Genomic DNA, 15,563 nt, shown 5'->3' on the forward strand with positions numbered 1-15,563 from the left:
GAGGCCCCGTAAGGAGAAGCTCCACCAGGACTGGCCTTCGGTGGGAGCAGGGATGAATCCACTTAGACTGCAGCGCTGGCTTGAGATGCATAGTTAATTCTGTTTCTGGGCCCAGGCTGGGCACTCGATGATGTTTCCTGGGCTAGAACGGGAGCTCAGAATGACAACCCACCAGAGGGGAGAGCCCAGCGAAGATCCAGGAAATACAAATGGTAGTCAGTTTATTAATCTTATTAAGTAGAACAATGATTGAGTCCCTTGTTGACTACCTCTTATTCGTTCAACAAGAGATCTTTGAAATTAAAATAATGTGCCACTCTAACCTTCTAGCCCAAAGAATGTGTTAACTACAGAAGGCAGCTCAGCTTAAGTCGGCTCTTTACATCAGTTTGGGAAAGAACACTGAGCGAGAGCAAGGAGTTCAGTGTAGGCAGCGATTCTCAGCTATTAGGAAGGGTCAGTGTCCCCTAGAGGGCTTGTTAAAACACATAACGGGGCCCCACTCCCCGAGTTTCTGCGTGAGTAGGTCTGGGCCGGGGTCCAAGCTTTTGTACTTCTAACAGCTTTCCAGGTTGATGCTGATGCTTCTGGTCCTGGGATCACATTTTGAGGACCACCGATCTATTCAAAGATGATGAAATGGGTATAGCTGTTTAGTTCCTATCGATTAAGGCCTTCACAGAAGAGGGAAAAGGGAACTAAAATGTAAGTCTCTACCACAGTCAAGACCCTGCGCCCAGTGATTGGCAATCAGTGTTTAACCCTTAGAACACTCTGCAAAGTAGTCCTTGTCCCTGTTTCCCCCTCAGCATATACATGTCTAAGACCTTACTGGAATAATTCTTACTTCAAGGACAGCTTTCACTTACGACTCAAAGGATAATGTTACATAGACTATTATGAATGCGATTTTATTTAATGTAGAGGATATGTTAAATTCCATCGTTCACTACTATATATTTGTTGTTCTTGTAGATTTATGAGTGATATAAAATGTAGATTAATTTAGCAGTCATGATTCTCTGATAGATGGAATTAAAAGCAGAGACTGTGGTTTCTCATAAAGTGAATGGGAGCTTTACCAGTAACTATAATACATCTTTCAGATCGCAGGAAAGATGGGCCTGTGTTGATTTTTCAGGTTTTTTGTTTAATGTTGCAATTGCTTATTGATCAGTCCTGTTTTAGAAGCAAATAAAGGGAGGAATGGAGACTTTCTGAATAGTTGGTGCTGAAAAAGGACCGAATCCTTAATATTGCAAGCACAAGACTTACTCCTTTAAAGTATTCTTTGTTAATGTCATTTTCGAAAGGTCAACTTGTTCTTAATGGTTTTCAGTGAAGTTCCTTTGTGTTGTTGTTTGACAGATTCACACAGAATTATTTAAAAAAAAAAAGCATTGATCCAAGCAGTTGAATTGAAGGCATTCCGGGGAAACCTGCCATTTATTGTGAAAATCATCTTTGATCTGGAAATTAAAAGTAAAGCTGGAAAGGAATTTACAAACAAGAAAAAAAAGAAGTTTGGGATCGGACTCAAAGGATCTGGGCTTGGAAATGCCTCAGGTAAATCCCACAGAGCAGGCGCGAGGTTTTTTATTTTCCCACCGCGGAAAGTCAGTACCATTGGTTCTGTAAGTGCTCTGACTCTTAACAGCTTGACATACTACCTTTTGAAGATATTTGACTTCTGATCTCAGCTGGTTTTGAATACTTGTCCTCCCTTCCACTGCTTCTCTTTCCTCCTTTGCTACGTAGGGCTCTGAAGTTTAATGAGTTTGACACAGGGAACATGGTGAATGAAAAGTTGGTGGATAGATCTGCTGGCTTTATGGGGGCTAAACCAACTCCCCTGAAAATTAATATGCCACAGAAAGCCGATTTCCATCTTCTCTCTCTTCTTACTGTTTCCCAGTTGTCCCTTCCCATTCACGCCTATTGAATTTAAAAGTAAGTAAGTGGAAATGATGAGGGGCCTCAGCCTCTCCCTCGTTCATACACAGAAGCCCATACACAAGGAAGCAAAGAGAGAATTTTTATTCTTTGTCATCTTCTTTCTCCATGCAAGTTCGATTTCAGTGGATTGACTCTGGGTGCCTAGTCTTTTTGCCCTTTCTTACTTATTATAGAATGAATTTTACCCTTTTCAGGGATCAGGATTAAGGCTACTGAGCTCAACTCCAAGTTCTGGTCCCACCCAGGAGATTTTTGAGTATTTGGCAGATCCTGTCTGTCTCCATTACGTGCCTGGAGGCATTTTCTGGACTAGAGATGCCCAAATTGTCTTCCAGCTTGTTTTGGGAAATAAGACATTGGACTCATTTAGGAGTACAGAGTTAGACTGACCTGCTACCTCTGTGAATCCCAGCAAATGGCAGGGAATTCTCTACTACAGGAGTTAGAACAGAGAGTGTAGTTAGAGATGGATTGAAAGAATATACAGCGCCAAATAAAAATACTCATTAGGTACTGTATGCTGACTCATGGCTAAATAAGCTTAATTTTTAGAGGTTAGGGGTATTGTTAACAGTTGCCTCTCTATTTCTTCTTCTGTTTTTATACAGCTTAGTTGTTTTCCTAATACAAGTCCACAGTTTAATGCTAGTTAAATCTCTTAAAAGTACTAAACAGTAGAAAAAACACAGAATTGTTCTCTGAAGATATTGTTAGTTCGTAGACGTGGGGTAGGGCATAGGTGTAATAAATTGGCCTTGAAGTAGACTTTAACGTCAACAATTAAAATCGCTCTCTCGCAGCCTAGTGTAAGCGGAATGGATCCGCCTTTTGGGGATGCCTTTCGAAGCCACACCTTTTCGGAACAGACTCTGATGAGCACAGATCTCTTAGCAAACAGTTCAGATCCAGATTTCATGTATGAACTGGTAAGTCACATTTTCCTGAATTCTGCTTTGATTTGGGGTAAAAGTGTTGTGGTAGAGGTTTTATTTATAAATGCCCGAAAGGAAAAAGATTGTAATTAGGCCAAATTTGATTCTCGTGACTATCGATCTAGTAATTTTAGAAGGATGTGTGGAACCCACTGACAATAGAAGAAGAAAAGTTATCTAAATGTCTTTGTCTGGTTTTTAATGATGAGGATGAGAAGCTGTCTTTTTGAATATGCCCGAATGGCAAAGGACTTCAGCTGGAAAATTTAGGAATGATAACATTGAGCGAGGCATTTGGACCAGAGAATGTGAGACAAAAATAGCAATTCCAAGCAATATCTGAACATACTTGTCGTTTATTATTGAGGTAAATACACACTTGAGAGTCCTAAGAGAAACAGTTGAAAAACAATTGTAATCATATACAACTTAAACAACACAGAAGTATATAAAAACTGGAAAACTAAGAACACAGATTCGTTAATGACTAAAAATCATTGTACACTTAATACAGGTGAATTTTATGCTATGTAAATTACACTTCAGTAACGCTGTTAAAACACATACAAGCAAAAACAAAACAACAAAAACCCCCAAACTAATGCAAAAATGAAAACAGAACAGAAGCAAACAGGGAAACTGAAAACTTCCTCATTTCCTTCCTGAGCTTCCACCCTCCAAAGCTTCTCTCCAAGGGTAACTGCTACGGACAGACTTTTGGTACACATATGTAATCATGTGACTATTTGTAATTGGATGGCATATTTAGAAGTACAGGATTTTATAACTTTCTTTAACATAAAAATATATGGTGAGCAGCCTTTCGTGTTAGTACTTTTGGGCTTAACTGCATTCTTTTCAGTGGCTGCATAGTTACAACCACCTTTTGAAAATTGCATCTCCGCTCCTGAGGAGTACTTTATTCCCCATGCCCAAGAGTTGTTCCAAGGTCTTACAAAGATCTTACCCTTTGCTGGCCGAGTTCCAACTCTCTTCAGATTGCCCTTGGCCTCTGTATTTAAGTCCTCACTCAAGAAGACAGATCCTTCTGTGATGAAGGTAAGGTCTTCATTATTTGCTTTGGAATTGAAGCTCGTTTCTAAGGAGATCCCCAAATCCTTCTAAGTCAAAGATCAGGAAATGTAAACTTTTTTTCAGGAGGAGTGTTCATAGTAAAGTTCAAGAGCCCTTGATATTTGGATCATACCTGAGCTTCTCAAGGAACATATTTTTTTTTTCTTGCCCAAGGAAATGAGGTTATGTGGCATGGTAAAGTGTAATGTAAGTAGCCCTTATCTTAAAATAAACCAGACCAGAGGTCGAGTACGATTTATCAACTTGATATATGGCAGTGGATGGAGGTGGATGTTTCTTTCCTAAAATGCGGTGTGTAACTTCTTCTAAACCTTTCTCAGGATAGAGAGATGAACTACCAGCAGAATCCTAGAGACAACTTCCTATCTTTGGAGGACTGCAAAGACATTGAAAATCTGGAGTCTTTCACAGATGTCCTGGATAACGAGGGCGCCTTAACCTCAAACTGGGAACAGTGGGATACGTACTGTGAAGACTTAACAAAGTACACCAAACTAACCAGCTGTGACATCTGGGGAACAAAAGAAGTGGATTACTTGGGTCTTGATGACTTTTCTAGCCCTTACCAAGATGAAGAGGTCATAAGTAAAACCCCGACTTTGGCCCAGCTTAATAGCGAGGATTCCCAGTCTGTTTCTGATTCCCTTTATTACCCGGATTCACTTTTCAGTGTCAAACAGAATCCCTTGCCCTCTTCATTCCCTGGTAAAAAGATCACAAGCAGAGCAGCTGCCCCCGTGTGTTCTTCTAAGACTCTTCAGGCTGAGGTCCCTTTGTCAGACTGTGTCCAAAAAGCAAGCAAACCCACTTCAAGCACACAAATCATGGTGAAGACCAACATGTATCATCCTGAAAAGGTGAACTTTCACGTCGAATGTAAAGACTATGTCAAAAAGGCAAAAGTAAAGATCAACCCCGTGCAGCAGAGCCGGCCGTCCTTGAGCCAGGCTCACGCAGACGCGGCCAAGGAGAACACCTGCTACTGTGGGGCCGTAGCAAAGAGACCCGAGAGGAAAGGGGTGGAGCCTCTTCAGGGTCATGCCACTCCCGCCTTGCCTTTTAAAGAAACCCAGGAACTATTACTCAGCCCGCTGCCCCAGGAGGGTCCTGGGTCAATTGCAGCAGGAGAGAGTAGCAGCCTTTCTGCCAGCACATCTGTCTCAGATTCATCCCAGAAAAAAGAAGAGCACAATTACTCCCTTTTTGTGTCCGACAACTTGGGTGAACAGCCAGCCAAATGCAGTCCCGAGGAGGAGGACGACGACGACGAGGATGTCGACGACGAGGACCACGACGAAGGATTCGGCAGTGAGCACGAGCTCTCTGAGAACGAGGAGGAGGAGGAAGAGGAAGAGGATTATGAAGATGACAAGGATGATGACATCAGCGACACTTTCTCTGAACCAGGTATCGAAATGCTTGGAGTCTCACCAGACGGACCTTTCCGCTGCTGTCTGGAAAGAGAAGGTTTCGCTGCGGATGCTCTCTCTGTCTTGGTTTGGGGATTAAATGACTTAATATCTTGGCTCGGATATGCGGTTGGTTGTTTCTCTTCCCACAGCTCTAAATAATCACTTTTGCTCATGTAGTGGGTTCCTATGCCGATTCCTCGAGAGCTACTTCTTAATTCGTTTTATGTTAAGTGACCTGATTTGTCACTCTCTTGAGCAGCTGTGCAAAGAGGCCAAGAATTGATTGGCTTAAAAACATTCCTATTTATGCCCATGTCCCTCTATTACAGTTGAGGTAAGTTAGGAGTCCCTAGAATGGTGAGCCAAGTGATGACGGTTTATATTACTCATGCCTGTAACCCACAAAGCCTACTTAATGAATAATGCAAAAGAGAGCTTTTTCTTTGTGTCTGCTGCATCTTTCATCCGCACAGTATTTTTCCATTTAAGAAAAATGCATGCAATAATTTAATGAGCATGAAGGAGACTGCTTTATTTATATACAGTGCTTTCAAATAAAAGGGAGAAAGAAAATGAAACCTGTAGGGAACTGATTCACTCAGCATTTAGATGCCTGGGCCGTTGCTGCTGTTGGCTTGTGCAGTTTATTTATGAAAAATGGTATCGCCGAGTGGCACACAGTTTAAAACGTACAAAGAAGTGGAGAGCTTCAAGTTTAAGCAGAAGTTATGTTCTTCAGAGATACTGTTGATACTGTGCCGTGTACCTAAAAAACTAAGCTATTAAAAAAAAAAACCCTTGTAAATTGTCAAAAAAATAAAAACACCCCATCCCTTTTGTTATGACGATTGCCGGAATTTCCAGCAGTATGAACATTGGTGTTTAAGTTTTGGGAAGTTATTGAAGACACAGTAGCTGTATTGTAGGCACTTAAGCACTGTTATTGCTGAAAGACTCCTTTACTGCAATCTTTCCGTTACACAAATGCTTGGATTTCCGTGTTCGATTCGACCAAGTTGTGTGACTTGGGTGGAGTTGCAAATAGGACAGGGTACTTTAGTGCAGAGAAGGGCTTTCGCCCTTTCTTCGGTTTCCTTTTGAACTCTGTGTAGTCTAGATAAAACAATTGTCTTTTCTACTTAGGAAAATTTTTATCGCAACAAATGAATAAAATCTGCTTTGAGATGTTTAAGGAAAGTTGTCTTTGTAGCTCTGGTAAGTTGTTTAGTCCTGTCCCAGAGGAAGATGAGAGTGCTGTCTCTGTGGGTGGTCCTTAGAGGCCGCAGCTCAGCCCTGTTCCCCCGAGTCCTTGTTTAGGGTTAGGACAGAAGGTTAGGACAGGAGGGTAGGGAGCGGGGAGACAGAGGAGATGGGTAATAACTAAGGGAAATGGAAAGTGTGGGGAAGGACTTGGCTTTACCAGTTGGTGCTTAAAGGACCATATAAATCAGAGAAAGTAAATCCCACCATCACCAGCCAGGCAAGGACTATACTGTCTACCCCACTTCCGGTTTTAGTTTTGCTTTTCTTCGACTTTTGCCTCCAGTTTAAATTCATCCTCGATCTTTTAAACTCGGATTCAGGTAGATAAATGTGCTGAGAGGCGAGTAGGCCCGTGAAGAGAGAGAGCACTTGGCACGCTGGCCCTCATCTCCATTTCCTCAGCCTTTTGACTCTGATTTGGAGGGGGAACCAGTGTTACAGTTGGTGTTGTCTTGTCACGTCACGTTCTCCTGCTGCTGGCGTCGAGCACCCAACGCTGCTTTAAAATAGGGATGGATCAGCTGGCACTCGGCATGGCGAGGCTCTCCTCTTGGCACCACTTAACGATGCTAGATGGATGGCATTTAATTCACTCACTGCCAGTTGACTTGAAGCGAAACCTCTTTGGTTAGTATTACTTGGACAATTCTCACAAACGTTAATGAATGGCATTCTTTAACCACGAAATCAGCACAATTTTGTGGTTGTCATTTGAGCTTTATTCACATTTGCTAACGAAAATTTCCATTTTTCTTGAAAGAGCTAAACCAGCAACTTTAGGAATACAAAAGTGAATTCTTGGTGAGAAGCAGGAAGAAGTTCTTTGAAGCAGAAGAATGGGGATGGTTATAGTTTCTTCAGCGTGCTGGTTTTAGAGTGGGTTGATTGGTCTGATGCACGGCTGACGGTTTACAAAGGCCCTTTTGTGATGCCTTGCTCCCCTGATGCTGGTTCTTGGCAGTTTGCTACACCAGTGCCCGAGCCTACAAAGCTCCAGGAAAGGTGTAAAATGGAGTATCAGTCCCTATTCTGGACTGGCTCCCGAGTTTTAATAGAGCCTTTTCTGTGGAAAGGCTACAACTGCTGGGGTCACGAAATGACACGGTTGTAAGAGTAAGAATCGGGCCCCCAGGATGAGAGATTATTTTGTAATCCCTGCTAAACACTTTTACAATGGACTTTACCAGCTTAGCGGCTGTAGTCCTCACTACCCAGAGATGTGTGACTGGAATTTTAGGCAGTAAATGAGCCTTTTGACTTCCTTTTGAAAGTTGTGTCAAGGAGGAACGAGTTAGATCAGTGTGATGGACCATCACATGGAAAGAAAAGGGAAAAGTCTCCATGGGAACGGCCGCATTAAACAAATCATCGATTTGCTAAAAAAATGTTTTCAAGCGCCCCTTTTGTGTCAGGCACTGTGTGTATTAGGTATTAGCTGTGCAGAGATGAACAGAATAGGCACGATCCTTGTCACCACGGAACTTAGAGTCGAGCAGGTTTCTTTACTGTCGTGATTTCTGTCTTTAGTGTGCTGTGTGTCCTATGGCAAGAGAGATGCAGGATGAGAGTTTCATAGAACTTACTTGGGGGGGGTGAAGTCAGTAGGAAGAGTGTTCCTTAGAATATACTTTGAGGAATGTTAATTACCTTAAGTGCTAGACCCGTGGTCTGGGAATATAATTTTTCTGCATTCTGCTGGATCACGATGGTGTCTGTATTGAAAGGTGGCTGATCTTAACTAACCAGTCCATTGTATGTGGCGTCGGTGTATGTTCCGGTGAATTTATGACAGCCCCTCTCTCCACTCCGAACTCCTGGAAACCACTTTGTCCCTACGGTTTTGCTTTTTCCAGAATGTCATATAAATGGAATCATAGTCCTAATTAATTCTTAATCTGAAGAAAACCTGATAAAATTCTAATATTTTCCCCAAACGCACAGATGTCATCACTTTTATTATTTTTTTTTCCACCGATGGCAGCCCGACCCTGCTTAGCTTCCGAGATCGGACGAGATCTGGCACGTTCAGGGTGGCATGGCCGTAGACTGTCATCACTTTCTTAGCGTCAGTTCCAGAGGAGTCATATGTTTAGGAGGGAAAGTCGTCATTTTGCTTGGCCGGTGCTGCACAAGCCTAGCTGGCTTTCTCCTGGCCCACTTCATTTAGGGCTGCGGACGCCCTGCGCTCGGCCCGTTCCTGCTTCCCCTTGCGCCTACTGCCATACCTGGAGGATGTCTAAGATGGGCTTTCCCTGAGGGCATTTGAGATTGGCAGGTCATCCTGTAGTGGATCTGACCGAGAGTTCTAGCAGCTCAGAATTAAAGATTTTCTGACACCTCCCATTAGTAAGGAAAATGATTTCTTAAAAAATGAAGTAAATGCAAATTCCTTCCAGTTAAATATTAAGTAGACAAGGCATATGAGTTTTTAATTTGAAAACCTATGTAAGAACTGTAATTTTTATTCTTTTACGAAAGAGGTAGGGTGGGAGATGGGAAGGAAACCACCGCAGCGTGTTAGGGTACCATCCCAGAAGCGCACACAGCTCTCTGTCTGGGGGCTGTTTCAGATGCATGAATATTAGAAAGAAGACATTTATAAGATCACAGTATAGTGGCTAAGTACCATTATCTCCTGGTGCTTTCGACATTGCTGTATTTTCTCTCAATCCTATGTGAAGATACAAAGTGTCATGTATTAACTTAGAAAAAACCAAAGAGAAACCCCAGGAAGATAAACAGTGTGGTTGTCTATGTTTTTTGATCTCTGCATATTTTATGAGTTAGAGATTTCTATATTAAAAGTTATTTTATGGACCTGGTTTATTATCTTTGACATGCCAATAATAAACAATGATGTTTTCAGATGAAAGGGAATGTATCAAGTACAAATAGAAGGGATCTCTTGTTCTGATTGGTTTATTGAAATTTATAAAACTTAAAAATTATGGGGGGGGATTTCTTTTTTTAAGGCTATGAAAATGATTCCGTGGAAGACTTGAAAGAGATGACTTCAATATCCTCTCGGAAGAGAGGCAAAAGAAGGTACTTCTGGGAATATAGTGAACAACTCACACCATCACAGCAAGAGAGGATGCTCAGGCCATCCGAATGGAACCGAGACACCTTGCCGAGTAATATGTATCAGAAAAATGGCTTACATCATGGTAAGAGGAGACTGCAGTCAGATGTTTCGTGTCATCTTAGAGATACTAAACCATAATGCTTACCCATTGTATGTAGGTGTTCATCCTTTTCTAACAGACTGGAGAGGGGAACAGTAGACCTGCTGTGTGTGTGCTGTGACCGCTGTTCACTCACAAATAGCTTTTACCAGTGTTGAGAGCCATCGCCTAAAGAGGGAGGAGGGCCCGTGTAAAAACTGTTCATTTCTAATCACTCTTATTCCACTTACCCTGCCCGGGGAATGATCAGGAGATTGCTGATTCCTGATCTGCCACAGTTGCTGCAAACCAGAAGGGCTGGGGAGAAAGAGAATGGGCTCCAGCATTCTCTTCCATTCTCGTCCAGTCTCCAGGCCTAATTATAAATGGGGAGATTGGGATCAAATGGAGATGGGGAGAAAAGAGGAAGGGGACGAAAAGAAAGGAAGAGGAGAGACGAGTGGAAGAGTCGGAGGCAGAAGTTTGTAATCTTAGGGAGATCAGATTTTGAAATGTGAACCCAGGCAGATGTAATTAAGTAGAATTTTTCTGCGTAAATACTATTTTTCCATTAATCTAAAGTCTGTTCCATATTTTTACATTCATCCAAAAGGGAGGGCGATAGTAAGTTTGGTGCTCAATACGCAGCGTAGTAGACACTTAGCTACAGATTTCAGTTGCTAAGCATTTTGACACTGGAATTGTATCAGAAGTGTATTTGTGTCTCATTTTCCCCTTCCGCTGGCTGCTGTACTATCCCTCAGTGAATAAAAACCTAGTTTTTGCCTTCAGATCAGTTTTCTATCAGAAATAAAAAGACAGGTCCAATAAATAGGTCCAGATGGCATGTGGAGAGTACCAGGAGAGTTGTTTGGTGTATTATACCTGAGGGCAGAGCCAGCTCTCCTGCCCGCAGTGATAGGGCAAGACCCTGGAGTCTTCTGTAATGTTATTCATCAGACTAACTGAGGAAGAGCTTTCAAAAAAGGCAATGCTTGGTCGTTGGACTTTTGAGTCCAACACAAGGGGAAAATTATATCTATCTCTATCTCTATATTTCTACATCTCTCTCTATATATCTATAGATATATATTTGACAAGCTTTCAGTCATAGCATCAAAACATCTTGGTTTGGGAAAGATCTCCAAACTTTTCCTGACCGTATATTATACCATAGCCCTGATTTTTGTGTGCAGGTGAACTTGCACTCCAGCCCTAAAGTTTGAGATGCTTATCACTGCCATGCAAATAATTAAGAATCTGTCATACTGGGGCCAGAAACCCTGAGGCAGAGAAGGGCTCGGAAAAGGTTGGAGCTGTGCCTCATCACCCCCATTTCTTGCAGTCACAAGGTGGGAAGGAGAGGAGGCTCGCCCTTCTAGCATAGGTTGCTAACATTCTGAGACTTCTGAAAGAGTATCGTGGTTTTAAAATATGGCTGTAGAACATGTATCTCTTGTTAAATAAAATGATCTAACTTAAACATCTTTTAAACCCTCTATAGGGAAATATGCAGTAAAGAAGTCACGGAGAACCGATGTAGAAGACCTGACTCCAAATCCTAAAAAACTACTGCAGATAGGCAATGAACTTCGGAAACTGAATAAGGTGATTAGTGACCTGACTCCAGTCAGTGAGCTTCCCTTAACAGCCCGGCCAAGGTCAAGGAAGGAAAAAAATAAGCTGGCTTCCAGGTAAATGCTAGTCATGTTCACTCGTGGGAATAAAGTCTAGGAGGTGAAGTTAGACTTCCAGTGAGCTTTTACCGCTCATCTGGCCCTTAGCCATTTGCTCAGAAATGTACTTTTATAAATACTACAGTGAGAGTATTATCATTTTTCCTTTGAAAGTAAGAGACTGTATTTATGCTTGATGGAAAAAGTTTTTAAAGGGGAGAGGCGAATTCGAGTCCATTATAGTACAACGGTGAAAATTTTTATTATTTTAGCTTTGTTTTTCGTTTGTTTTGTAGTAGTTAAAAGTCATCCTTTTTAATGTACACTTCCATGAGCTTTGACAGACATATCCAATCATAGAGCCACCACCTCAGTCAAGATGGCGAACGTTTTCATCACCTTCAAAAATTTCCTCATGCCTCTTTGTAAAAGTAAACCCCTGTTCCGGCTCCTCACCCCTCACCGCTACCGATCTGTTTTCCGTCCCTACAGTTTTGCATTTTCTAGAATGTCATGTAGGTGGAATCATATTATATGTAGCCTTTGGAGTCTGAGTTCTTTGATTTGACATGATGCATTTGAGATTCATTCACGTGGTGAGGGTTAGTCGTTTGTTCCTTTTTATTGCTGACCTTTGTAGGGCTATACTACAGTTGATCCATTCATCAGTTGAAGGACATTTGAGTTGTTTCTAGTTTTTGGCAATTATGAATAAAGCCGTCATAAACATGCACTTAAAGGTGTTTGTGTGAACATAAGTTTTCATATCTCTTGGGTACATACCCAGGAGTATATGTTGAATTTTATAAGTAATTGCCAAAGTAGCTGTTTTCAAAGTAATAAAGTAAATTTGTTCTTAAAAAAATGACTATTTTCCAAAGTAGCTATTTGTACTGATCTACGTCCCCACCAGCAACGTGTGAGGGGTCGGCTTATTTCACATCCTCTACAACATTTGGTATTGTCAGTTTTGTTTATTTTGGTGTACTGGTCAGAGCTTTATTTTTGAATACGTGCTCAAAATTTTTTAGATTAGTTTGGATGAATGATTATATTGCGTGTTTTTTTGGTAACTGAGTTACTTAAACACCAGTAGGCAGTGGTTTCGGGATGCTGTTAGGAAACGTCTGACAGCAAAAAGAGAACTAATCGCTCCTTCCTTCCACAGGGCTTGTCGGTTAAAGAAAAAAGCCCAGTATGAAGCTAATAAAGTGAAATTATGGGGCCTCAACACAGAATATGGTAAACCTAAACTTTTTTATTAACCTCCCGTTACTTGGCTGAGCACTCTCTTTTCTTCGGTTTTGTGATTTGCTTTCCCTGTGTTCTGTCCAGTTTCAGGCCAGCCCTCCTTTTGCTCATCCATTCGGCACGCCACATGCTCTTCTTCACTCAGGGCGAGCGTCTGTATCTGTGGCTCCCCACACCAGATCTCACCTCCGCCCTAAAGAGCTCATCCACTCGCGAGCACAGAAAGTTTTTACTTCCATTTTTCAGTGGTGTTGCTGAGTTAGCCAAATTTATTGACGAATGTTTATTTTAACCTTGGAGCAGATGGTTTAGATCTCTGGTTTACAGATTTGATTACTCATTAGAATCATCTGATATTAAAATACAGATTCCTAGGCTTCTCTCCAGGTCCTCTGACTCGGGATCTGTGCAAGGAGAACCCAGGCATTTTTATTTTGACTCCCATGCAGCCATCTCAGCACATGTTCGGGAACTGTCAGCTTAGATCAGTGCTTCCCTGTATTTCACGTCATGGCACATGTAGGAATGATCACCTCTAAGGCGTCCTGGGACATAACAGTAAGCCGCTCATGGGAGGACGCCCTCATGGTCTAGGTCATTCTCACACAGCCCGGGGCCCTTGTACAGCCACTAGAGGGTCGGAAAGCTCAGATTTTCATCTGTAGTGAGAACCACCGCTCTTTCCCCGCTTGCCCTGTCTGGCACGTAGGTGCTCATAACCTTTGTGCAGTTTTTCTGAATCCTTTATCCTGATTATCTTGTTTCCACTTGTGAGGACAGAAAGTGGATTTCCTTCTGTGAAGTTTACAACTTGTGAAATGAACTGATGGTTTAATTAATTAATGGCCACTCAGGGACTCTAATCCAGGTAAATGAATTAGGTAAAACAGTAGTTGGTTTATTGGAATGGAAATCTACCCATTTTCCTATTACTCCTTATTACAGTTGAAGAAGGAATGAATATATATGTATATATAATGATTGCAATGTCATGGACATTATTCATATTTCTTTTGGAACCCAGCTGGCTCACACTGCAGGAAGATATGGTGGGCCATGGGGGGACTTCTGGGTCTGTGTTTCTTTGGACACATGTTGGCATCTGTCTCTGTGTTGCTCAGTTAATGTATTTATCCATAATTAGGTACATCTGTGTGACTATATTTTTACATTTCTATATATGCACATGTTTTCCACACACATGCTTTGTGTCTATGATATAAATATATTCTGTGCTGGGGAATGATGGGGGAGTTGTATTTCTGAATGTGTTGTTGTATCTCAAATTGAGATTTTTATCGCTGCCAAAAATTTTCTTGTCTCCAAAGTTATCTTAAAGCCTTAGGTCTTTTTTTTTTTTTTTTTTTTTTTTTTTTTTTTTTTTTTTCCTTTTTCTTTTTTCTTTTTTTTTTTTTTTGGGTTCCATTGGTTAAGGAAACATTGGTTAAGGAAATCCAGTAAGTTTCAGGCGTACAATTTAACAGTTAAGGCAGATATGTATTGCATTATGTGTACACTTCGCGCCTTAGGTCTTTCAAGTAAGCAAAGACCTGTCTTTAAAAGGTGACGTTTTCTTCTCGGTCAGGCAGCACGGAGGAAGAGGATCTCATTCCTGTATGTTTCTTCTCCTCCTGTTTTACTAGCTTCTCTTCTGTAGTCTCTGGGGAAAAGCAAGAAGAGCCTCCACTGTTGGGTTAGAAGCCATCTCAGAACCAATGAGATGCCCTTCTGTAGTTTGTCACATGTAGTTTGAAAATTCTTCCCAGAGCTTCTGGTACATTTCTCAAGGGAATGGTACCCTTGATTCCTCTAAACAGCTTGGAGTCACTCTCTCCTGCTTTGTTCTTCATTACCTATCCGTTAACCTCGTGGTTTCTAGAATTTGTGAGTCACAAATCAGTGACATCTGAAAAAAAATGTTGGGACTTGGGAACCATAGGTTTGCCAGCTTTATATTTTGCCAGGCGAGGACCTTAAATAGAACATCGTCCACAATTACTGTAATTTCATACAAAGAAGGATATTTTAGTATTAAAAAATTGAGATGCATAATCTCAGAATAGAATAAAATTAACTTTGTGAAAAATTCACACTATTGTCCTTATCTTTTTTAGCTTGTTAAGAACTAGCACTTGCAAGGACAGGCTTCGGGGACCAGCACGACAGCGCCCCTCCCCTCCTACCTACCACCCATCCTCCTTCTACTGGTTTCTCCTACCAAAGCTCAGGAGAAGCTGCTCTGTGAATCAAATGTAGATGTGTTGACTCGGAATGAGAAATAGAACTATTAAGTGGACACAACCTTCACCCTGACTGATATATTTTGTTCTTAAGGAGGTCATATAGGAAAATTAAAATGGAAAGCTTCTCGTATAAATATGGAATCACTTCAGGAGTGATCTGTTTACAGATTTAATGTTTGGCCTCAATTTCTGAGAGCCAGATGCCTCCACTTCCTGACCAGAGGTTGTAGTAGCGAGAGCCCCTCACCTGCCCCTCCCTGCCCCAGTGTGCTGGCTGGACACCGCCCAGGTTGAGAAGAACTCTTCTGCTCTGCTCTCATTTTGATTTTATAGTGTCTTTTTAAAAGCGACCTCATTTATTTTCCCCTGTTGAAGGTGGGGGGCCTTACTGTTTCTCACAAGTCCAGTCTGCATGTAGATGTCCTTATTTATGTTTGGATAGATGGTGTTCTCTCTCAGTTATTCATTGAGAAGAAGCATAAACTTCTCGTTGCATGCGATGTAGGGAGTCAGCTGTGCTTGCCTTGTTTAGTGACACATTTAGTGATACATTTTATACATATCATCCCTA

At 41.6% G+C, this 15,563-nt stretch overlaps 1 protein-coding gene across 1 annotated transcript in view; it reads left to right on the forward strand.

Moving 5' to 3' along the window:
• The first annotated feature begins 1,268 nt into the window (after positions 1-1,268).
• CREBRF (CREB3 regulatory factor) overlaps positions 1,269-15,563 on the forward strand; it is a 25,357-nt gene continuing 11,062 nt past the window's right edge. The window contains exons 1-6 of the mRNA XM_006906520.3: positions 1,269-1,566; positions 2,757-2,882; positions 4,304-5,390; positions 9,631-9,825; positions 11,327-11,516; positions 12,667-12,740. Of these exons, the coding sequence (XP_006906582.1) occupies positions 1,558-1,566; positions 2,757-2,882; positions 4,304-5,390; positions 9,631-9,825; positions 11,327-11,516; positions 12,667-12,740 (1,681 nt within the window). The 5' untranslated portion in view covers positions 1,269-1,557. The remainder of the gene's footprint in view (positions 1,567-2,756; positions 2,883-4,303; positions 5,391-9,630; positions 9,826-11,326; positions 11,517-12,666; positions 12,741-15,563) is intronic.

Source organism: Pteropus alecto, unplaced genomic scaffold (assembly GCF_000325575.1).
Source record: "Pteropus alecto unplaced genomic scaffold, ASM32557v1 scaffold40, whole genome shotgun sequence".
NCBI classification, from domain to species: Eukaryota; Metazoa; Chordata; class Mammalia; order Chiroptera; family Pteropodidae; genus Pteropus; species Pteropus alecto.